Raw genomic sequence first — 24,784 nt, 5'->3', positions numbered from 1 at the left:
CTCTCTCTCTCTTTCTCCTTCATTCCGACGATCGCTCACCCTTTTTTTTTTAAAAATTTCTTCGCCACCTCTTTCTATCCCTGCGGCTGCCAGCAGACGGCGTTCGCAGGGATGAAGATTAATTCGTTCCGTCTTAATCGTATCAAAGTTTGAGAGCCGAGTCAGGCTCGACCGGCTGAGCTCGGCTCAACCTAACGTCCTCCCCTTCCCTCCCTCCATCTCTTTTACTTCTACCCTTTCGAGCTGCATCCCACTTCTCGCAAGTCGCATACCATCATCCTAACTTTTTACTTTTACCCTGCCTGACCCCACCACGCCCACTTTTTCACTTACTACTACCCCTTTCTTCAATCTTTTCCCCTCTTTCCACCCTCCCTCTGTCACTGTTGCGTTCCGTCTTATTCCTTGTCCTCGTTCCGCCACCCTATCTCTCTCTCTCTCTCTCTCTCTCTCTCGAAAGAGAGGGATAATCGTATTTAATAATGTCTCCGGGTATTTTTGCCCCCAACGTGGCGGATGTCCCGGCGAGAAAAGTTTCGCCGCGGCTGTGGAGGATGTAAGGAGGCTCTTACCGAAGGCGGCGGCCGCGCGACAACCCTTTTTTATTTAGGGCCGGGAACTTCGTAGGCTTGAATAAATCCAATATTGCGCGCCGAGGGAGGGGGGGAGGATTGGACTCGCGGGCCAGACTCGCACAGGCGGAAGAATTCGTTCCTCCGTAGCAGTTTTCCAATCGGAAATTCGTCCTATGAAGAATTCTCACGGGCAAAGATTCGTCCCGCTAGCCAGATCGATGGTTATCCTTCCGAATGAGATGACGTATACATCTACACATACATATACATATACGTACGCTTTTGGGCGAAGAGACGAAATAAAAGGTAAATCCGTTTAAATAGTCTGTAAATTCGCGCGTAGGTACGTAGGTACGCGCGTTAATTCCCCGGGCAAAGAGGATTCAAGGGTCACGGGTATCGCGAAATCCGGAGCGAAAATTCGGAGCGTGGTCTTTCTTATGCGGGAGGCGCGCTGTTATCGTTTTCTATTGGGTGGGTAGCAGCGCGCGGTATAATACACGACCCCCGAACAGATGCAAGTTTCTTTTTGTTTCTCCATACGCGTATGCATGTCCTTTTTTCCCCCCTCCCTCCTATCCTTCTTCCTCTTTTTTTTCGCCCGGCCACCCCCGCGCGTGTACGCTTCGCCCGCCGCGAATGAATATTCTCCGCCGAAAACGAATTAAATCCGACTCTTTGTGCGAGTTTTTTTGAAAAAATCCAAGCCTGCGCGTGTAAATAATACGCGCGCCGCGGCCCATATTGTATTCAATATTTTCTCTTTCGCCAAACGAGAAACGAGCGCGATCCACCGAATGGAGGAAAGGAGGGAGAGAAATAGAGAGAGAGAGAGAGACGGGGCTGAGCGGAAGTCGGTGCAAACGGCCGTGCAAATGCACGGGAAAACTCGATGGTCGGTGCATTATTATACGTGTGTTAATGCAACGGCAGAGGGTATCAAATGAGATAGAATTTTTCACGTGCTTTCGACCGGATACACACAGACCATACGTGTACATAATACGATCTGTAACGTCACAAAGACGAATTCTTTCATAATAATCCTAATTATTTAATTTCAACGCGGCGGCCAGTTTCAGATCGCTGCCCAGTTTCTCCCCACCTGTATCGTATATAATACCCTTCATCTACCTTTCCTCCGCGAATTTTATCCTTCCCACGATGCCCGATAGATGTGTGGCTTCGATAACCGGAAACACGAACACGTTTCTACGCGCCAAGTTGGTACACTTTAATTGGGATTAAAAACACTCGTCTCGATTTTCTACTCGATTCTCGAATCGAAATTGTGTCACGTGAAATTGACTGTTCGCGTCGGGCGAGATAAAATTTCCCTTGGTTGAGAAAACGCGCGGGCGGAGAATTCGACGGATTTCGATCGTTGATCGCGAGACGTCGCGAATCGTATCTTCGTTGACGGTCCCCGGAGGCGGCGACGGCGGGGGTGTCAGGCGGGTGGCGTACCCCCGAGTGGCTAGGCGGTAAATATTAGGCAGGTCTGGCCGCACAATGGGAGCGCAACGCAACAAAAGGAGAGCCGTGGCTTCGCCCCGGCTTTCTCGACAGGGTTGCAGCCACGCACAATTTTGAGGCGACCGGATGTATTTCGTGGCACCGGTGAATTTTTAACCGTTTCTAATTAAAAGGCTAGTTAAACAGGCCACGCGATTGCCCGCGGGGCGTGTTCTCTCCCGCCGCCGCCGCCGCCGGGAGGAGAGAGGAGCTTACTTGGAGAGCTTACTGGGGTATCGTTCGTTCGGGAAACGAGAGAGAAGCGCGTGTAAGAGGGTGTGAGAGGGAGAGAGGGAGGTGAGGGCGAAAACAGCGAGGATATAAGAGGGACACTGGAGGAGGCTGTGAAAAGCAAAGCTGCGAGAAGCAAAGGCAGAGGAACAGGAAGCGAAAAGGTAGTGGACCCTACCTACCACCCCCTCGTCCCCCTCCCTCCCTCTCCCGCCTTCCGCGGAAGAGAGGGTTGCGCTGAAAGCCAACGGTGGAAACAAACATCATGGAATTATGAGTGTAAATTCTCGAAAGGCGAACGAAAAGTGGACGGGCCTGGGTGGTGGAGGGAAAGGATGGGGGCATCATCGCGCCGCTATTACACAGCGAATGTAAATATGGCTGCTGATGTATTCCGTAAGGCGCGGATTTCTCCGCCACGCTTGTTGATCCTTGTTATAGGGGCCACTTATACACCAGATGCATTAAACGTTCGTAAAGCGCGGCAGGAAGCTGAACCAGTGAAATCCGAGGGGGGAAGGGATGAATGGTTTCCTGCCTGATTCAACTTGAGGAAAAACGGAGCGCGCGAAGGGAAAGGGAGTTTAGGGAATCGTTTTGGATTTTCGTTCACCGAGAAATATCTCTTTCCTATTTTTTCTCTCTCTCTTTCTCTCTCTCCCCCCTTTATTCCTCTTCGGTTTAATACAAGGGGTTGTATCGTGGAAAAAGTAGTCTAGCCGAGCGAATCGAAGATACGCAGGGGAAGAAAGTTTCGCGAGGTATTACGTTAATAAATAGCTTTGTTTGCCGAGCTACTTTCGAGGAAAGAAGCGTAGCTTCTCCGTTTATACGTATCTCGAAACTTTTTCGCGATTTTTTTTTCTTTCCTTCTTCTCCGTCAGATTTCTTGACGAGCCTCGTTACTTCTGATGATTCTTCAACGTGATACATCTCTTTTTTTTATCTTCCAATTCTTTTCCTCCAACGAATATCAACAAGGGAACGGAACGAACGGAGAAAGCACGCCCTCTCTCATTTTCTTCGATATATCTCGATCGATGGAAGAGAAATAACAGAGCTTGGAGCAAGGGAAGCGAATTATTGGAAGGATCGCGAAAGAATCGGGCGCGATCCAACCAACAATAGAGAGAGAAAAAGAAAGAGAGAGAGAGAGATTGGATTTTGGGTCGAGCTCGCCTCGAGAATCGCAAAGTCATTGCGATCGCGGCCACGCTCTCAGCTTAATTAAATGCGCACGAAACCAGGCTGGAGGATGTATCCCGTACGAGGAGGACGATTCCACGGATCGGGAATTCTCGTGTAAGAAGCATCAAGCCGAAAGGGTTGGCGGGAGAGAGTTTGAAGGGGGAGGACAGGACAAGGCTCGGTGGCCCGAAGTAGTTAGCTTAGTGATTTTCGCGTTTATTGGCCAGCCGTGACGTTCGTACAAGATTGGTCCCGCTCGCTCGGGGAACCCTTGGGAACGGTTTCAAGGTGTTTCGTAATCCTCCACCGTTGAAACACCACCACCGTTCCGGGATACACCTTCTGCGCCTGATACACTTTCGTCCCTCGCCAAGGAATGACTATAATTCCGTTTGGGTGGCCGACTTGACGTCGATTATTCCCATTGGGTTGGGAACACACATACACACACATTCGAATCCTCAACCTTCGAATTCATCCTAATTCTCGTTCGATCGGGAGAATTCGTATCAGGGGAAAATCGTATCTTCCTTCCCCCCTGTTTCTTTTCTTTCAAGTTTGAAAACTTGGAGGACCTCGAAATCTGGAGGTGGCTGTTGCGGATGAAAAGTAGAATCATATCTTTCTCCCGAAGAGAAAGGGAGAAAGAGAGAGAGAAAGGGAGGGAAAGGGAGGGAGGAAGAGCGCGAATAAAACAGCGCGACGACGGCCGGTCTGTATTAAATTAAATCCACCTGCAGAGAATTTCCACCGTCCATTACATCCGCCTGAGGCAACGGGAAAGGATATAAATTCCTCTCCCTCTCCGATAAATCGATACGTGAGCAACGGTGACGCGCCAATCAAGCCCGCCGTTTAATACGGCGAAGGCGTATATTTCAGAATGGAGGATATTCGGGTCTGAAGAAGCCGAAACGAGGGAATCGGGAGAGGGGGAAGGGGAAGGGGAAGGGAAGGTGTGTGCTACGGGAAGGTACATAAGGGGTAGCAGTGTGACGTCGGGGCGAATGAAAAGCGTTAGGGTGTGGTGGTTAGAACAATATCGCATTTTATAGTTGTAATCGAGGATCATAATTGAACAAGTTTGTATGCCTGCCTGTTTCTACGACCATCCCTCCCCCTTCTTCCTCTTCCTCTTTGAATCGTTCGCTCCTCCTTCTCTCTCTCTCTCTCTCGCTCACTCGCACATATAGCACATTTCTCTCTCCGTCTTTCACATCTTCGTCTTCGCGCTCTCGAAGGTATCCTCGGAAGAATGCCTCGGGTGTCAGGCTTCTCGCTAAACTCCCCCTTGCAACCCCCTTCGAATCCACGAACCGGTATCCCCGGCCGTATAACCGAGGCTAACAAGATTTCGTATATGTAATTGGTTGAGTATTAAATTGCGTATTCCCACCGATGGAGCATGGGAAATTCGGTGTAGCTACGCGGCCGAGACGCTTAGAGGAGGAGTGGTGGTAGAGGAGGAGGGGGTGGGATTATGGCTGCGGGTTGGATCATTTAGTAACGTATCGCGCCACCCTCGACGGAAGTGGAGGATACCTTCTTCCCTGTCGTCCTACGTATATTTGTTATAAGAATTTGGACGAACAACAGAATGGATCGTCGAGAAGGGATTTTTCGCGACGCGCAACGGGTGTTTTCGCGCCCGTCGTCGGTTAATTATTCCTTTACGAGCGCAACAGGGAGGGAGAACAAAGCGTGTCGGCGTTAACGACGATGGAAACGATTCGACGCCGTGAAAATACAAAATCGGCTATTAGCGAGTCGGAGTGTTTCGGGAATCGTGATTGATGGCCGTCCGAGGCGTTGATGGGTGTCCATTAATCGCAGCGGGGAACGAACGTCCACGGCCGAGAGGGAGAGATACGGGGAAACGGCGATCAATGGTGAAATTCTTATCTGACCGAATGGATTGATAGAGCCACTTATCGGGCCCGGCCGCTTGTACTCTTGGCCAACGCGACACAAAAGTACCTGTCACGCGCGATATCGTCCAATATATACCCCTCCCCCTCTCGAAGATTTCTTCCCTTTTTGACATTGTTTATCGTACCCAGCCTCGTACAAGCCTCGTTAACCTTAGGATCGTAATTTATGAAGCTTCGTGATTAAGCGTGAATTTTCTCCGCAGAGAGAGAGAGAGGAGAAAAGAGAAAAAGAATTGATTGACGTCGAAATTAATAAACGTCGCTTTCTTTTTTTGTTTCAGGTAAGGGAGCAACGAAAGAAATTTTGTATTTCTTTGTTAGAATTTAACGTGACGTGGATGGGTCACGTGAGTATAACGTTTTAATAACTGAAATGTCTAATAATAAGGTCGCGGGTATATTAAGTTTCGGGATTGACACAAGACACACTCGGTGCACACCGATGGAAACGGTACACGGGAAATATTCGTCGCGTATATACGGTGTACACAATGAGCGACAAGTGGTGTACGGCCCTTCTTTGCCTCGAGTACGATGCTAGACGAAAAGCTAGAAATAATTAACGACGATCTCGAAAGGATAGTGGCGATCGCCATCAAGGACCGCGTGGCGACCCTTTTGCCAACCTCCCGGGGATTTTACCAAGTAATATCAGCCCTCCTTTGATAAATTGTCCGTGGACCATTCAGTTTGCGTTTCGCGACTACGTAGCTTCGTGACCGTGTGTACCATTCTTATCCAATTAACGATGGATAAAATATCTTCCTCGACTCGCTACGTATAACCGAATTTCGAGTAGTTTTCCATGCTTGAAAATTTCTCTCCATTCCATTATTATTAATTATCGATTTCTTTCTCTCTCTATTTCTCTCTCTTCCTTCGTTCCGTTTCTCTCCTCTTCGAAAGAATTGGAAATTTCGTTTCTTGGTCGCCACTGTATCGATAATTTTCAATTCGATTATCCATTCGCGCGAAGAACACACGACGAAGAAGCCAACGCACGGATCTTTTCGTGGCGAAGATCGATCGAATCGTAGGAAAGCGCACATATGGATGAGCGATGCGACTCGATCCTCGGTTGGACAGTGGGGACAGATGGATGGATCCTCCTGTCTTAAACGCAGGGTCAATCCTTCAAAAAAGGCGCGGGGAAGTTTTCACATGGATGGTGGCGGGTTTGGTGGTGGGAGCATATCTCTTCCTTCCGGAGCCTTGGTGGTGGTCCGCGCGCTCGTACGCTTTATATACATTACATAATGATGTTTATCGTCGTACCGACGGGAACAATCGTCTCGAAAGTAAATATTTAACGTTATTTCGCGCAATGTTTCGGTTGGCGAAGAGTGCGGCTTATTCGGGGGGAAGAGTCGGAAGGAAGCAGTCGGATGAAGCCGCCCCGCCGAGAACAGAGAAGTGGAGAGTAGCGGCAGCAGCAGCTGAGAATTGGATCTGGAACAAGATTGGGGGAGAAAGGAGTTTCGTTACCTTGAGCGGAAAGAAACAGAGGAGCGATGGATGGGGAGAAAGGGGGATTGGGCAGGGGAGTGAACGGAGAGAGAGAAAACGATTTCCTCCCATAAGCATTTTGTCTTCCGCTTTGAATGTTATTCGAGAAACTTGGAATATGTCTTTCTGGACGGAGAATCGCTAGATTCTTGGTTTGTATTAGAAGGGGATGAAATTCACACAGCTTGTGTAACAAATTTCGAGAACTTTCTCTCTCTCTCTCTCTTTCTTCTCTCTCGAGCCATTATCGAAAGACAAATTCGATCGTTGAGGTATTTAACAAATTTTTTCACGAATATAGTAATACACAATTTTCTTTCTGATTCTTTTTTCTTTCTCTCTTTTTTCCATTCCACCGCGATCGATACCATACGATTAGAAATACCGGCAGACTTTTGTATTCGATTTCGTATGGAGAGAAAGGACGGGGCCCTGGGATAATCTTGCCCGTGATGGAGAAAGCTCCTGTAAAATCTCGATCAAGTTCATGCGGTGGATCGATGACTCGCGCGATTCGTCGTGGAAGTCGGGTCGCAGGAAAGCGAGAACGACACTCCTCGGAGAAAGAATGGTGGACCAAGAAACGAAACGGGATCGATCGTGGCCTTTCAATGTCTCCGTTTTATCGCCGGTCATATATCATCGTGGCTCTATCGCCGTTTCACAATCTTCTCAACTCCGCTGTTTCTTTTCTTCTTCGTGGAAATACAGATACGCGTGCGTGCGATCTTTACGGAGAGATCGAAAGCGCGATCATCGAAAGTCCCCCCACGCTGGGATGGATCCGTAATTTCCGCTTTCCCGTTCGTTCTTATTAAAACGTCGCCAAATTTAAAACCCTGCGCTCCGTCGTGTCTTCAATCTTCAAAAAAGGAAAGAGAGAGAAAGAGAAAGAGAGACAGAGAGGAGAGAAAAAAAATAAAAATACAGCGAATTCCCTCCTGTTTCTCTCGGTTGCTTTTAGAATTTCGAATTATCGAGGGCGAGGGTGAGAAAGAATTATTCGCTGCTAACAATGCAGAGTGCATGAAAGGGACACTACGAAAATGGCGGGTAAGAGTCGAAATGTGGGAGGGAGGGAGGGAAGGGGAAATAGGCGGAGAACAAGAGAGAGAATCGAGAGCGCTGACGTAAGCACTGTCCAAGCCAAATGGCCAAAATGGTCAGCGACCGTCGGTAATGGCCCAATAGACGCTCCTTACATTGCCGCAAGATATTGTTTAGGCTTGCCGTTTCTGCCTCCCTCCCTCCCTCTCCTCCTCCCCTCCTCCCCCCGGGTTCTTTCTCTATCGTTCACAACCATCCCCACGTGCGCATCCGATTTTCGATTCGAACCGGCATCCCCTGCGGGGGTGAAACGCGCCTTTCGAATTCTCCCGTTTCGCGTCACGTTATCACTCGTAAACGTATCGGAAAGGACGTGAAACGATAAGCCGGAGGATAAAGAGATTCTCTTCGCACGAATCTCGAAATTATAGTTTTCCTCTCTCTTTTTTATTTTGTTCTTATCTCTCCTCTTCTTTCTCTATATTCGTCGATGTATACGATACGTAATAAATCGTAAATGGTAATTTATCATGCGGCGCCAACATACTCGAAGGATCGAAGTTTAAATCGAAAGATTAAATCGGTGGAGGAGCAACGTGGAGCGGCGTCACTCGAGATATCGTTGGACCAAGAAAATTTTATTTCGACGATGATTTGTGCGGCCGAGTTGAAAGGACCGGGGGGGAGGAGGGGCGAAAGGGGGGTCCTCGAGGTACTCGTTGTTGGCCATTATAACTTTCTGGAGTCAGTCGGTAATTAAGTCTGCAATAAGGACGAGTGGCCTGCCAGCCATTAAGACAACGATGGATCGACACTTTGTGCGGGAGGCGCGAAAAAAGGTCACCCCGTCAAATGAACCGAAAAGAAATTCCGATGAAAGAAATTGTCAAAGAGCGGGAGAGCGGACAAGTGGATCGAAGATGGAGAAGGATCGGAAGGGATTCGATCTTTTGCCGCAGTAATTATCTGGCACAATTATTGGCTGTCGTTGGACGATTCCACGGACAAAGGGGCGCGCGCTCGAGAGAAACTCGTCCCTCGATAGATCGATACCCGATACACGTTCTCAAGTTGTACACTTACTTACGTGGAAAATGTTTCGTGACTCGATTTAGAATGCAAAGTGGTTTTCGTCCGGTCGAGTTCTAACACCGATCTCTAGTCGAGCACACCGGTCTCCCAATTCACCCGTGAGAGGGTGCTCTTTCTCTCTCTCTCTCTCTCTCTCTCTCTCTCTCTTTTCGCAGAGTATATAGTTGAGACGAATATTTGCAGTTGCCATCCAATATTTAGCCAAAGTCAACAAACTTGACTGCTTGGCTCGGTATCGGTCCGAGCGGATCCTTTTCTCCGCTCGGCCGAGATTCTCGGACCAACCTTTCGCGCGAGCCACTACTATCTCCCTTCAACCTCCCTCTTTTCCTTCGTCTTCGTTTCCTCCTTTTTTCTTCCAAACGTCTCCCCTTCCTTGCCCGGCCAAACCACATCACGCGTAGGATCGCTAATAGAATAATAAATAGCGGAGCAGATTTTTTTTTTTTTTGCTCTTGCTCTTGCTCTTGCAAGTCGTCGTATCTCGAACAAAAACTGTTACCAGGATGAAGGAACTTTCCCGTCCCCGATAACCAACCTCCCTTCGTCTTTATATTACGGAATTACCATCGTGAAAACTTGTTCGCGTGTTCTGGGTTTTGAAAAAGATTCATCTCGAAGAAGCGTTTTCTCCGTTTCCTTGATGTTGATGGGACGCTTGCCGATATCCACAGGGATGTACGAGCCCTTATCAACGAGCCTTATTTTTATCAATTCCTCCTCTTCCTTATTTTTATCAATTCCTCCTCTTCCTTATTTTTATCAATTCCTCCATCTCCTTATTTTTATCAATTCCTCCTTTTCCTTATTTTTATCAATTCCTCCATCTCCTTATTTTTATCAATTCCTCCTCCTCCTTATTTTTATCAATTCCTCCATCTCTTTATTTTTATCAATTCCTCCATCTCTTTATTTTTATCAATTCCTCCTCCCACTTATTTTTATCAATTCTTTTTCCTCCCCAAATTTATCAGTTCCTTCTTTGTTTTTTATTATGAGAAGCAAATATCAATATGTTTCGAAAGGAAAATCGATCTATGATGCAAATGTTCTTTTCGATCTCAATTACGATTCGAAAAATGACCGCGCCTGTTCCTCCATATACGGGTTTTTCCACGCTTTTCATCTGGACCACGGTGTGATGCCCGTTCTGTCAAACTTTTCCTCCTCCCCCTTATTTTTATCAATTCCTTTTCCTCTCCAAATTTCTCCTTTATTTTTTATTATGAGAAGCAAATATCAATATGTTTCGAAAGGAAAATCGTCGACGGTACAAATGTTCTCTTCGATCTCAACGATCTATGGAAGAAATTACGATTCGAAAAATGGCCGCGTCTGTTCCTCCGCGTACGGGTTTTTCTATGCTTTCCACTTGAACCATGGTGTGATGTCCGTTCTGTCAAACTTTTCCTCCTTCCCCTTATTTTTATCAATTCCTCCTCTTCCTTATTTTTATCAATTCCTCCATCTCTTTATTTTTATCAATTCCTCCATCTCCTTATTTTTATCAATTCCTCCATCTCCTTATTTTTATCAATTCCTCCTCCCCCTTATTTTTATCAATTCCTTTTCCTCCCCAAATTTATCAGTTCCTTCTTCTTTTTTATTATGAGAAGCAAATATCAATATATTTCGAAAGGAAAATCGATCTATGATGCAAATGTTCTTTTTGATCTCAACGATCTGTGGAAGTAATTATGATTCGAAAAATGACCGCGTCTATTCCTCAACGTACGAATTTTTCCACGCTTTCCACTTGGACCACAATGTGATGCTCGTTCCGTCAAACTTTTCCTTCTCCCCCTTATTTTTATCAATTCCTCCATCTCCTTATTTTTATCAATTCCTCCTCTTCCTTATTTTTATCAATTCCTCCTCCTCCTTGTTTTTATCAATTCCTCCATCTTTTTATTTTTATCAATTCCTCCTCGCACTTATTTTTATCAATTCTTTTTCCTCCCCAAATTTATCAGTTCCTTCTTTGTTTTTTATTATGAGAAGCAAATATCAATATGTTTCGAAAGGAAAATCGATCTATGATGCAAATGTTCTTTTCGATCTCAACGATCTGTGGAAGAAATTACGATTCGAAAAATGACCGCGCCTGTTCCTCCATGTACGGGTTTTTCCACGCTTTTCATCTGGATCACGGTGTGATGCCCGTTCTGTCAAACTTTTCTTTCTCCCCCTTATTTTTATCAATTACTCCTCTCCCTTATTTTTATCAATTCCTCCTCTTCCTTATTTTTATCAATTCCTCCTCCTCCTTGTTTTTATCAATTCTTCCTCCCCCTTATTTTTATCAATTCCTCCTCCCCCTTATTTTTATCAATTCCTCCTCCCCCTTATTTTTATCAATTCCTTTTCCTCCCCAAATTTCTCCTTTGTTTTTTATTATGAGAAGCAAATATCAATATGTTTCGAAAGGAAAATCGTTGACGGTACAAATGTTCTCTTCGATCTCAACGATCTGTGGAAGAAATTACGATTCGAGAAATGACCGCGTCTGTTCCTCCACGCATGGGTTTTTCCACGCTTTCCGTTTGGACCACGGTGTGATGCCCGTTCTGTCAAACTTTTCCTCCTTCCCCTTATTTTTATCAATTCCTCCATCTCCTTATTTTTATCAATTCCTCCATCTCCTTATTTTTATCAATTCCTCCTCCTCCTTATTTTTATCAATTCCTCCTCCTCCTTATTTTTATCAATTCCTCCATCTCCTTATTTTTATCAATTCCTCCATCTCCTTATTTTTATCAATTCCTCCTTCCCCTTATTTTTATCAATTCCTCCTCTTCCTTATTTTTATCAATTTCTTTTTCTCTCCAAATTTATCAATTCCTCCTCCTCCTTATTTTTATCAATTCCTCCTCCTCCTTATTTTTATCAATTCCTCCTCCTCCTTATTTTTATCAATTCCTCCATCTCCTTATTTTTATCAATTCCTCCATCTCTTTATTTTTATCAATTCCTTTTCCTCCCCAAATTTCTCGTTTGTTTTTTATTATGAGAAGCAAATATCAATATGTTTCGAAAGGAAAATCAATCGATTGTGCAAATGTTCTCTTCGATCTGTGGAAGGAATTACGATTGACCGCGTCTGTTCCTTCACGCACGGGTTTTTCCACGCTTTCCACTTGGACCACGGTGTGATGCCCGTTCTTCCGAACTTTTTACAATTTCTCGGTGTGAAACGCGACAAAGACACGCCGGCCAACCGCGGAATAGCCCCGATATACGGGCCCGGATAGCTTAAACGAAGTAAGGTGGCAAAAGCAGAGGTGGAAACTGGTTTCCAAGGTGGCACGGTATTCGGAATGGCGAACTTGCGCCCCTACGTAGGAACCACCCGTACCTACCTGTCGCTGCTCCTCTCCGTTCATCTTCCCCCTTTCAACTACCTATACTCTTTCGCTACAGTGGCGGCGCGTTCTCCGGAAATTCCATGGAAGTCGAATCTCGCGCCACCCACGTCCGCCCACATAATTCCAGCAGGCGAGAGCTGTTCGGTTAATATCTCCCGCTTGCTGACACCGTCAAATAAAACATCCCCCACCCCCGACCGCGGGGGTGAATAGACGCGTCGCTGGCCGACCAAGGTGTGTAACTCCTCCATGGATTCGAGATGCCGCGCCTCTCGGCGAATCTCGGCCTTTTATGTGGCCTGATACGATATCGCGTTTCGCGTACACGTGGAAGAAGGGAGGACGGGGGGAATGGGCAGAGATACGCACGCAGCGTCAGTCGTGATCGGCTGATGCTGCACTTTTCTCGGGAAACGTCGATCTCGGGTTAGTAAAAAAAAAAATGGGGAATAAAATTGCCATATTTTATATGAATTTTCGCGAATGATACACTACCGTTCGTCGAAACTTCGAACGTCACGATTTGCCGTTACTTTTGCCATTTGAAATTTCTCCTAGACGTTCCTCCACGTTCCATATTTCCGATAAATTTAAGGAAACTTTGTGTAATCTTTCTTAATCTCAACGTTCGCGTGGAACGAACGACGGATTTATTACTTTCTTTTTCAAATTCGTTTTTTCCTTCTTTTACGATTAAAACCCTAAAATTTCTAATCGAAAATTCGTCTAAAATCGATCTAAAAATCTCGGGAGAAGGAAAGTGTTTCGCAAGGTTGTTCTCTCTTGTCTTGCAACAATCTTGCAACGAAATGACTAGATTGTCGTCACAACCTGTGCATGATTTTTAGCATCGGGTAAAGCTGGTCCAGTCGAGTGGAGAAGAAGACGGAGAAAAAGTCGGAGGGGGGAGGGTGGAGGAACAGGCAGAGGCAGAGTACTAGGAGGGTGGTGAGAGACCTAGAAGGGAGGGGGAGAGAGACGGTGGAAAGCGGTCCTGTGGGGGAGGGGTAGGAGATTCGCGCATATCCGATGGCAGGAGGAGGCGGCAGGGCATAGCCGTAGCTAGGTGGAAAGAGAGAGGCAGGCAGAGCGAGACGAGGTAGGGAGATAAGGCTAACACAGCGAGAGAATGAGAATGAAGGGAGAGACGTTTCCACTATTGATCATCGAGGCTCAGAGTGTAATGCTAATCATGCCCCCTTCGCTCGTACCCATCCCCTAACACCCGCAGCCGCACCTACCCCTGCCCCTACCACCAAACCTACCCACCCTTCCCGTCGTCGATTCTCTTACCCCTCTCCCACCCTTCCACACCTCCCCCCTCGGGAAACCGGCGTCCCTGCTGTGACACAGAGCCGGCAAGATATCGACTGTGACACCCTCGCGACCTATAAGCAACCTAAAGGATCTCTCTCTCTCCCGCGAGCTGCGTCTCTCTCGATCGTATAGAAATTTAGAAAGAAATCGAACAAGATCGATTCATCCATCGTTTCCTTCGTCACGAAGTAATTATATGTATAAATTATATTTAATATATCCTCCCCTTCTCTTTTTTCCCATCGAAATTATTCGAGGTGTCGGATATCTATATCGATTATGATATCTACATAACCACCGGTATATAATTCTCCGATATCCGAAATTGTTGTTATTTAACGATAATCGGGGATCGATCAAGTGGGATCGGTTTCGATGGGGCGATCGGTATTTCTCTGCGAGGGTGGGATATGGATATAGGGTTTGATGGAGAAAATTCAGAGAATATGATAGGGAACGCGGGCCGAAATCCCGGCAGCGCGCGGCCGTAATACCTGCCGTAACGGGCAGCGTCAATATTTATCGATAGTCGAAGAGTAGCGGGCACGTTGGCGGTGGCGGAGGGCCGCTTAATAATTTCCACGTGCATCGGCCGTGTGTCTCCGCCCGGTTGTTCGGTGGCAACGATATTTGCCTAGCCGGGCAACATCCATTTTTTCCGCGTACTCCGCTTTTTATTTCTCATTTTTTCTCCTTTTTTTTTTTTTCCGTTCGCGGCGCCTCTCTCAACCCACCACCCTTTCATAATGGGAATGCCGCCGATGAAACAATCTGAGCCACGAAACACTCTGCCCCGGTTCATCCTTTTTCGCCGCGCTTCTCCTCCTCCTCTTCTTCCTCCTCCACCACCTCTTCCTCTTCCTCCGTCGTTTCATCGAGGAAACGATGTGTCCGCCGCGGTGAATACACGCCGTGGAAAGGAGAAGTTTGGTGGTACACGAGCGCGGGGCATACGAGTGTGACCCATAATGTGGGCAGGGTTTCCAGCTAATGAACGACGCCAGCATTAATACGGCAAATAATAAGAAGCTGTGCCTACGATGGAGCCAATATAATAATTACATCAGCATATCGGCAAACAAGAATCAGCAACCCTCCTCGGATGCCCTCGCTCGTGATTGAATACATAGCTATCTACAAACAGTCTGCTCTCGTATCCTCAATCCCTTCCCTGATCGCCCATCCCTGTTTCGCGCGTTTGCAACGATTTTGCGTTAACGCGGGGCAACCATAAACTTGGGATAACACTTTGCTATCGGGAACAGGAGGAGGAGGATGTAAAATTGTCTCGTTGTTAATTTGTAGAAATCAATCGTTGGAATTGGAATTTCGTATTTTCTTTTCTTTTTTTTTTTTTTTACGTTCAGAACGAATAAAAGATAGGAATTCTAATTTGGCGAAGGGATGTTAGAAGGGGATAAGAGGGGAAATATGAAGCTATTTGTACCATTTCTCGTTTAGCTTGATCACTCGAGAAGAATGGAGCAGAGAACGAAACAGGAAGTATCTATATATGTATATATCTATATACATGTATGTATATGCTGAAATGCGCGCGAATTTTCGACAGGGGATTAAATTTCGTTTCGTGTCAGCGGCAACCTCCGCGCGTTGGTCCCGCGTAAAAAAGCTTCCTGTATTGTTTCCTGACGGCTTCCATTGTACCGCCTATTCGCGGTATTTGTTCAGATCCTCCGCTTTTTTTAAGCAGCCATCGCCTGTCGGTCGGCATCTCCGTTTTGTAGCGGAGTGATCCGCGCGGGTTCGTTACCGGTAATGCACACTGTCGATGCAAGTCCAGAAATGACGGGTATCTCGTTAACGGGAAAAACGAAAACGCAAGTAGCCGCGCCGAGCGGCGGGAAACGTTACCGCCATGGTTCTGATCGTTCTCGACGGACGATATTCAGATATTTTTACAAAATCCCCCAGACTTTACCCCGGCTGAAAATATTGCGAGTCGAACCAAATCTTCCTCCTCTTCGAAAAAGAAAAAAAAAAAGTTAATCCCGTCTTCGAAATTTTAATCGAATTTTAATCTCGATTATCGTTTCGTAACAAACAAAAATTTTTATCGGCAATATTTCGAGAAAATTCGAAACGACTCGAGTTGGAATTGGACAGAAATAGATAGAAATTAAAAATATAACCTCGTCGTCACCTTCGAATCGATCGGGAGGAGATATTTAATCGAGCGCGGTGCGTAATCCAATTTTAGAGGCGAGAGAAAGAGAGAGAGAGAGAGAGCGAGCGAGTCATTGACGCTCGCGTGGATCGCGTGGGCGAGGAGGAGACACACGCATAAACCCCGATTTTACGATAGAGAGAGGAGGAATACGGTGGAGTGGAGATGGAAGAAGTGGTGCGTGCGTGCGGGCCGCACGCCACAATGGTGGAAAGGAGCAAAGTAAGCCCCTAATTTCTCGAGGGGAGGTAAAAGTTGCCAGCCGTAAGCATCTCCGCGAAGCAAAAGCTGGGATGGAACGGTGGGATGGGGGGGCGGTTCGGGGATAGGAGGGGAGGTGTATAAGCGGAGTCGTATCGGGGTGAGAGCGGAAAGGCTCCGGTAGTCAATCGACAGGGCGAGAGCGAGAAAAGAGAGTTTATATTGGGAAAAAGGCAAGGCTCGCGCGGCGAGGCCCGCCGACTAGAATGAAACGTTTAAACTTTTTATGAGTTGCTGCGTCGTCGCTCGAGCGAAGAAATTTCAATTTTGCCGCCCCTTTTGCCTGCCACCCTGCCACCGTTCGTGATGCTGCCTCCTCACGTATATATATATATACACAGGATTTTTCTTTCCTCTTTCCTTCTCTGCCCGCATAACGTCTTCCTCTCGTCTTTCTTCGATTCGAATCCGTCTTTCGCGTCGTGAGATTTTTTTGAAATATTTAAGAAAAGAAGAAACTGTGCGATACATCTCGTATCGTGATCTCCCTCGTGTTTGTACGTAGAGTTCGGTTCGATCTTGAAGGAAAGAAGGTTGACGAAGGATGGAACAGGACCTCGACCCTATCCCTCGCTTTCTCGTCGAGTCATAAAAGTCTTGATGAAGACGTCAATGAATATTTATCCTTTCTTGGCCGAGGCGCCGGCCAAACTCGTCGGGCGACGAAGGGCGGTCCGATGCTCGTTTCTTTTCGAGCATCGGGCGAAAGTTAAACGGGGTAGATGGAGCGGGCACGATCGGTATTCAATGAGACAGAGACTCGTTCCACGGGAAGTTATGATTTTCTGGTTGGCGCGGGACAGAGGTGAATCGCGCTCATCGCGAGGAAGGAGGCCCTTTAATTGGAAAGCTTGGCGGGATTTACATTCGAATGCGTCTCTATTATCCACAGTCGATCGAGACGAGTTTTTATTAGGATTTAATTGGACGTTGGAACATAATGGAAAAGCTGAGGGCGTGGTGGGGAGGAAAGAACCTGTTAACGCATCTTTCCTATCAGGCCCGCTTAAAAATCGTTCCCGCCTGTCCCCTCTTTGCACATACGCGCGCGCGCGTGTATTTACGTCACGTTTCGATCGATCTTATCCGAGGAATTTTCCTATGGACGACGTCTCCTCCGAGATGACCGAATGGCGCGTCGCGGAAGGCACGCCTCGAGAGGCGCGCTTTGTATCAGAATTAACCTGGCTGGGCGGCGCGTGAAGGGCGAGCTCCCTTGCTCGCTGGAGATGACCGCGGAGAGCGGCGGAAGAAGTTTCAAAGAGGCGCGCAAGGATAAAGCCACCACCGAGGTCGAGGGAATCTAAAGAAACGGGCATAGATACGGGAAGAGGAAGAAGAAGACGAAGAAGTAGGAGGAGGCAACGGTGGAAGGATCATGGAAGAAGGAGAGAGCCGGGTAAAGACAGAGTCAGCGTTGCGCAGTCCTCCCCCGTTTTAATATGTTGACGCTCCGGGGAAAGGAGAGAAGAAAGAAGGGAAGAAAAGAGTAAGCGGAAAGAGAGAGAGAGAGAGAGAGGGAAAAAAAAGAAAAATATGCCTCGAACGAAGTCGCCGGAAGGGTGGTGGAGGCGCACCACAGGGAAAGAACGAAAGAGAAAAAGAGAGAAAGAGGCTAGACGACGACGACGACGACGACGACGACGACGACGAGAGCAAAAGGGGAGAGGAACACAGAGGGAGAGGAAGACTCGGGTACAGTGGGTACGGGAATCCACGGGGTTGGGCATTCCGGGGACGGCACAAACAGAGGACCAGGCGAAAAGAAAGTTTGCCGTATAACAACAAAAGACGTTTGTTATTGGCGCAGCATTTGAATTGTCTCTGTGTCGGCGGGCCTCCTTATTGGCCGAGCCGAGGCGACGCGACTCCTGCGCTGGTGGGGGGTTGCAAGGGGTGGCCACCACCCCCACGCCCCTTCTTCTCCATACCCCTCCACATCCCTCACCTCCTCGCCTCTCCCTCCTCCCTCTTCCCTCCTCCGCCTTTCCCTCCAGCCGACCGTTTTCTATCCTCCGGAGAGAACGGCTATACACGCGGCTAAGTGTACCGCTATCTGGACTTCGAAGCTACCTCCGACACTCTGCGCCCACCTCCTCCTCATCACCACCCAGCCGCCTCTGCCGGTACCGCCGCTGCATCACCGTTCGCTGGAGGCTGCTACCTCCCCGGGATGACCCTTTTCGCCTGGCGTATCGGCGTGCCCGTGCGCTATCACCCACTACTACTACTACTACTACTGTTACCACTACTACTATTGCTCCACCACCGCCACCTCCCTTCGCCGGCCGACGCTGGAAAAAGTAATGCCTCGGCGAAGAAGAGATGCAGCCCGTGGCTCTTATTTCATTCCGGGGGGAGGAAGCGTCGCGACAACCCGGACACTGATGCGACAGCTCTTGCGCCTCGAATTAGGGCCTGCGGATCTTGCGTCCCGAGGATCTAACAGCCGAATGCAAATTCACCTGTTCTTCCTCCCGCGTGTGTCTTTGTGTGTTCGTGCGCGCGCGCGCACACGCCTGGATCAGGAACGTGATGGATGGTCATGATATACCTTGGATGAATGCAAATGTGATTTTGGCAGTATTCGAAGAAGGTAATTGGAAATCCTTGAAGATTCGAGTTGGAACATGTAGATGTAGTGGATCGTTTCGGATGGGTTTCAAGGGAAAGAATCGAATCGAATTTAAAATTTATTTATTAATATTGGAAATAATATTGTCGGAATCGAGGTCTCTCGAGACGGTTGATCGATAGCTCGTGTATTTGTGATTTCGAGGAACGAAACGTTTTTTGAATTACGCTTAAATCTGAATTATATATTCCAAAAAAAAAAAGTAAAGGAATTTTAAACGCGTAAAATTCTGGCAAATGAACGCAGTTTCGAAAATATTTGCGGCCGGTTCCTAACTATGCCCGCTACTTTCCTTCGACATAGTTTTATGTTCATCACGTATATATATACATATCGATGAATCGTTTCTAAAATGTAGATTCTTCTCTGATATCTATCGGCCTGGTATATTGTTACCAACATCTGCTCTTCACGATTATTCTTGGAATTACATTGGAAATTTATGACACGAGTTCGAGCACGATTTTCGCGTCAAAAATTTTTTCGTTCCCCCTGCTTAACGTATGGCCTTCGTCGAAGCCTTCGCGAGGCTATTAATTAAGACAACTGTCAAGACAGGAGGATATTCGTCCCTTCGTCTCGACGGATGTCGATCCTATTATTTATTTGTTAAAATCGTATCGTTTAACAAAAATCACGTTTAACGCGAGAAAGAAAAAAAAATGTTGAATTTTCGATCAAATTTAAATTTCATTAATACAGGAATTGTCTAACATTTGTACTCGGACCGCGAAATGTTCGTTCGAAATATTCATCAATGGTGTTATTTTAATCGATGATTATTATTACATCAATCGAATTGAAAACAGGGAATATTTCTAACGGCGTTGGTGGCACCGAAACCAAAGTCGTTTCCGCGAATGGCCGCGCGCAATGGCAAGTCGCAGGAGATGCGGTCGGTAGGGAGTCAGACGACAGAGTGCAGCGCGTGCACGTTGGTTTGTTCCTCTCCTTCGCCCACCTGCATCGTTCGGAGAATGCGTCTAGAGCTGGTGCTACCCCAGCCTCTGCTGCCCCACGTACTCGCTTGAAAAGAGGCGTGCGCCGCCTCCAGCTCTCCCACTACCTCGCACCCGCCCCTGTATCCTTCATAGGTATATCTATATGTATATACGTATACACGTACACACACACACACACACACACACACACACACACATATATACACACGTATACACCGGCATACATAGCTCGGTATACACACGTATACACATGACGTATCGCTTTCGATCTTGCTCTTTCGTACACTCCGATCCACAACTCCTTTCTCCGTCCATCCGATGCACGCACTCTCTGTGTTATCGGCGGCGTCGCATAAAAGCAACGACGACGGGTACAGGGCGAGGATTCCCCCCTGAAAGCTTGCTGCACACCGAAGAAAGAGACGCTCGCGGGGAAAAAGCAAGCGGTGGAAAGAGGGAAAAAAGGGAAACGGAGCGAGAGGGACGGGATCGGATCGGGGGAGAAAAAAAGCGAGAGGGATGAATTGGAGGGGAAGGGCGGCGGGGGAGGAGAGGAAAGCGCGAGGCAGAAGCAAGACAACTAACGGGGCGCGCGAGAAGCAGCCTCGAACGCGGAACGAGGGTCGGCGTTTTGCAGGGGAGAGGGGAAATGAAAGCCCACATCCGCTCTCTCTACGTTCACCCCTACCTTCCTTATCTCCCTACCGCGATGCCTTCTCGCCCCGATACCGCCACTGCCACCGTCCCACTGCTCCCCCCCTCCCCCTCCCTCCCCCTCCCTCCCCCTCCCTCTGTCTCTCGATTTCTCTCTCGCTCTCCTCGTGTGTATGGTTAAATATTGCATTATTGTTTTAACGGCAGGGAGGAAAACAGCGTAGCCGAGCGTGCCCGCCCGCAGAGTTGCGCGCATCCGCGCCGCGTGTACACTCGCGTCGCGTCCTCCGCGCTCGTATATCGGCCGAGCTATCGCGTCCTATCGCGTATCGTATCGTATCGTATATCGTGCCCGTAGATCGTGTTTCTCATTATCTCGTCGTACCGTCGTATCTCGATCTTCATCGATCGTCATCGTCACGTCGAGAGTCTAGTCTAGTCCTAGCCATCGTCAAAGGTATCGTACCTTCCAATTCCATTCTCTCCACGCTCGACGAGAAGAAGGGAACCCGTTGTTCGACCGTGTTCGTCGATCTCTTCCCCAGCCGAGAAAATTGCCTCGACCCAGTTGTGTTTCGCGTGTGCCGTTTTTATTCTTTCCTTTCTCAACGGGACGAGGCTCCCGGAGGCGTGCAGCCGTTTCGCGGCAACTCGTGCAACATCTCGCCAGGGTGCCACCCCCTTGCCACAGAGCCACAGCTCCCGCGATGTACACAGCGTACCCGGCAACTCCTCCATCTCCTTTATTCCATCGGTAACCACCGCCTTATCCCGCGCTTTCGTCTCCACCGAGCAACCGCCAGCAACGCCGCTGTACCTGCTACTGCGCGCAAGGCCATTCGGCTCGGCCATCCCTCCCCCCCTCCTCGCCGCCTCTCTCCCTCGCTTCCGCCGCCTACCGCCGTTCTCCGGCGTCGTCACCACCCCCTCGCCCACCCCCACGTACACTCACGGCATCTCAACAACAAGTACTCGCTACCGGGTAGCATCCGACACAACACAGCAAGTCGCCCTACCACCGCACCACTCCCGACCACTTTCTCTCCCCCGCGTCTCTCTCGCACCCTCGCGCCGCGCCGTTTCTTTGTCCTTCTCCCTCGGTCTGTTGCTGTAACGCGGCCTCCGCGGGAGGCCTGGCTCGGCGCGGCGAGCCAAACACGATATCGCCTACTAACCGTGCATATCTCGAGACAACCGGTCGGTCCAACCCAGCCAACCACGGGATCCCAAACAATCTCTTCGCGAGACCACGAGTCCCACTACTTAGTTTCTTCAACCCCTTCTCCGATCTTCGTTCATTCACTCTCCGTTTCATTCTCGTCTACTCTCTCGCAACTTATATACGTACGTATATATATATATATACATATATGTATATATACTTATGTACATAGGAATTCTTACATATGTACGAATCTATTCCCCCTTCCCTCTCCCTCTTCCTTTCTCTCTTTCTCCTTAGCTCTTACAATCTCTTCATCTCCTTGTTCAACTCGTTGTAGGCTCATATCGACGTCCATCGACCTCTTCCTCGCTCCTTGCAAGGAGCGTTTTCAAACCCTTGCTCGATCGTCAACCCTTCATCCCTTTTCGGTTTACCTTTCGGATCCATCGCAGTTGTTTTTGTCCTGCCTCCCCCTCCCCCTCCTCCCGCTCCGTCTAAATCGATCTTCGAAATCTTTTGTTCCGTCGATGCAGGAAGTGGTGAAACGTAGTAGTAGTCGTCTAGATTACTCTACCACGTGGAGAAAGAGAAGTGACTGGAAGTGAAGCATCGATGGTTTGATCCGCGTCGGCCACGGTCTCGCAGCCGTGTGTGATGTGCGGCGCGCTCGACCCAAAGGTTTCCACGAACGATCGGTGAACGTTGACAGTGGACGCGCGTTAGTGACGATAATACACGAGAGGAGGAGTATTAGTGGTGCACGAGTAATGAGAGAGAGCGCACACGCTACACGCGCAGGAAGCTGATCGTGACGTGAAGCGAGAGAATCGGAGTCCCGTTCACGAGTGTAATCGACCGAAATGCAAGAAATCGTGTAAGTAATTGAAAATCGTTTTGCGTATTCGTCGTTTGCGCGTGACGATGCGCGTTGCGATGCAAAAAAGTATCGAAATAGGAAGAATTTGATAAGGGAATTGTCGAATCGAGCAATGACATCCTTCACGGAAAACGTGAAAAGAAGAACGTGACTCGCGAGATAACGTTTATCAAACTGCGATTACTTTCCGTGACGTCTCACGTTGCTCGCGTCGTGAATCGAAATCGCGCGAATAAAACCGCGGTGCGTAAAATTATTTCGACTACGGTCTTTTCCACGTTTTATAATTATTCGTCTTTTGTATTATATACGCGGGCAAGGTCTGATCATTGATCGGTCGAATCTACTTCTGTTCAATTCTGACGAGTTCGAGTTGTACAGCGAGAACGTATTATTATCCTTTGAATCGAGACGAGTTTTTCACCGGGAAATCGTACAACTTTCCGACGTTTTAATCCGTCCAAGATTCTCCCCCAGAGTCTGCTCGACGAATCTTTAGGAGAGAAGTTGTACAATGATTCGGCACAAAGAGAAACGTATATAGGGATTATAAAATTTCGTGGAACTGTTTCATAAACTTGGAAGCGTTTTGCGCGACGGTAGCGAAAGTTTTACGATGGCGCGGAGTCGCAACTTGGGTAAATGCATTTGCAAGCAATGGCCTGCAAGATGACCTGATAACAATCGCGATCGATAAGGAAAACAGCTTGCCGGACGATAAAGCGTAAACACCGCGTTCCCTTGACAGCATCGTTCAGTCTGCCCGCTATAAAACGTGATAATACAAGGGACAATGCTTTAACCGATGAAACTTAGTCGGGTCGCACTTAGGGAAAATTAATTTCTCTCTTTCCTTTTTTTTTTCCCTCCCTCCTTTTCCATTGAATAACGTTTTCTTTTCTTTTTTTTTCTTATTGTCAAAATTGTCGCGCTTATCATTGTTATCGATATGTGTATATCGATTGTTTCCAGCCGATGAGATTTTTATCGTCGAAAAGAAGGCAAGTCAATGAAACGCGCGTGTTTCCTGTGATTGCCACCTTTTTCTCGATGATGGTTATAATAACGCGGGATAAAAGAAACGCTATAAGCCGCGATATTACGCGTGGCGTGTTTTCTTCTTGTAACTTCTTGCAAATTTGCCCGAGTCCCGATAATGGAGGGGTTATGAATACGGAATGGGAACGACACGGCCGAGAACACGATGTTCCTTTGACGGCCTGTTATGCCGGTTACGTTCCTCCTCGAGGCAACAATTTTCATATCGTGCATCGCGGGGAATTGTACGTGCTGTCGCCAGAGTTCATCACGTGGGAAATGATTTCGTTGTAAACCCCGCATTTCTCTTTCTCTCTCTCTAGTGCATTAATTCTCTTCCCCCTCCTCCCTTCCTCCACTAACTGAATCTCGGAAAACGAGATTATTTTTTTTTCTTTAAGCTCAAAAAAATTTCATCCCAAAATGTAGATATATATAAAATTGCATGACCGATAATTATAATTATTTCCTTGGCGAATATCAAGTCGATTAAGGGGGAAGGGAAGAGATTTGGGGTGGAGGGGAAAGTTTCGAAGCTCGGGTGTGGGATCCTGTTTGGAGCGGAGGCGGCTGAAAGGTGCGTGCTGTCATGTCGGACGCGTGGCACGCACTGAGAATCGGTGAACTCATCGTTGTGTCGGGTGTGTAGTGTATCGTCGGGCGCCGACGCTTGTCCCCTTCCCTTCAGGCCGCCCTTTCCTCTACCAGCCTCGTCCTATCCCCGCCGAAACCGCGAAACCTCGAAGCTCCATGCTCGAAAAGCTGAAAGCTCCTACCTGCCCGACAGTCGCGTGGCTACCGCGCCACCGTTCGCACGAAGCAGCTGCGAAATATCGCCCATCGTTTCCGAAATATTTTCCGGAGTGATTCCAACGATTCCAGAAGAGAGAGAAAGAGAGAGGGTACATTCGGCTTGGAAACAGATCTCTTGGAACAAATAATTGCATTTTGCGTTTTCTCTTTCAGAACGATGCCGCATCTCCTCGATATCGAGGGCAGAGGAGTTAAATAAATAGAGGCGATAAATAGAGGGAGAGTTATAAGCTCGAGACTTAAATTAGAAAGTAATCTATCGAATATAAAATGTATTATTATTCACGAGGAAGAACTCTGCCCTCTCTCCGTGATTAAAACCATTATTCTAAATTCGAAGAATTCGGTTGGAAAGATTGACAGGGAATGAATTTTTATTCATAGAGATGTCTTAACTGTTGCATCGTGACAACGAATCGAAAAAGAT

The 24,784-nt window shown here is 47.7% G+C and overlaps 1 protein-coding gene across 29 annotated transcripts in view; it reads left to right on the top strand.

Moving 5' to 3' along the window:
- Foxp (FoxP protein) overlaps positions 1-24,784 on the top strand; it is a 234,575-nt gene that overhangs the window by 165,954 nt on the left and 43,837 nt on the right. The window contains exon 1 of one of the 29 annotated variants that reach the window (XM_026444555.1): positions 5,764-5,787. The exons of 27 other annotated variants lie outside the window; for them this stretch is intronic. In XM_026444555.1, coding sequence (XP_026300340.1) covers positions 5,779-5,787 — 9 coding nt within the window. In that variant the 5' untranslated portion in view covers positions 5,764-5,778. Of the gene's footprint in view, positions 1-5,763; positions 5,788-22,222; positions 22,504-24,784 lie in introns of those variants that run through there. One more of the 29 variants, XM_016915675.2, reaches the window with a different exon arrangement.

This window comes from Apis mellifera, linkage group LG13, assembly GCF_003254395.2.
Source record: "Apis mellifera strain DH4 linkage group LG13, Amel_HAv3.1, whole genome shotgun sequence".
NCBI lineage: Eukaryota > Metazoa > Arthropoda > Insecta > Hymenoptera > Apidae > Apis > Apis mellifera.
The sequence above is the reverse complement of the archived record's forward strand: the minus strand, read 5'-3'. Positions and strand labels throughout refer to the sequence as shown.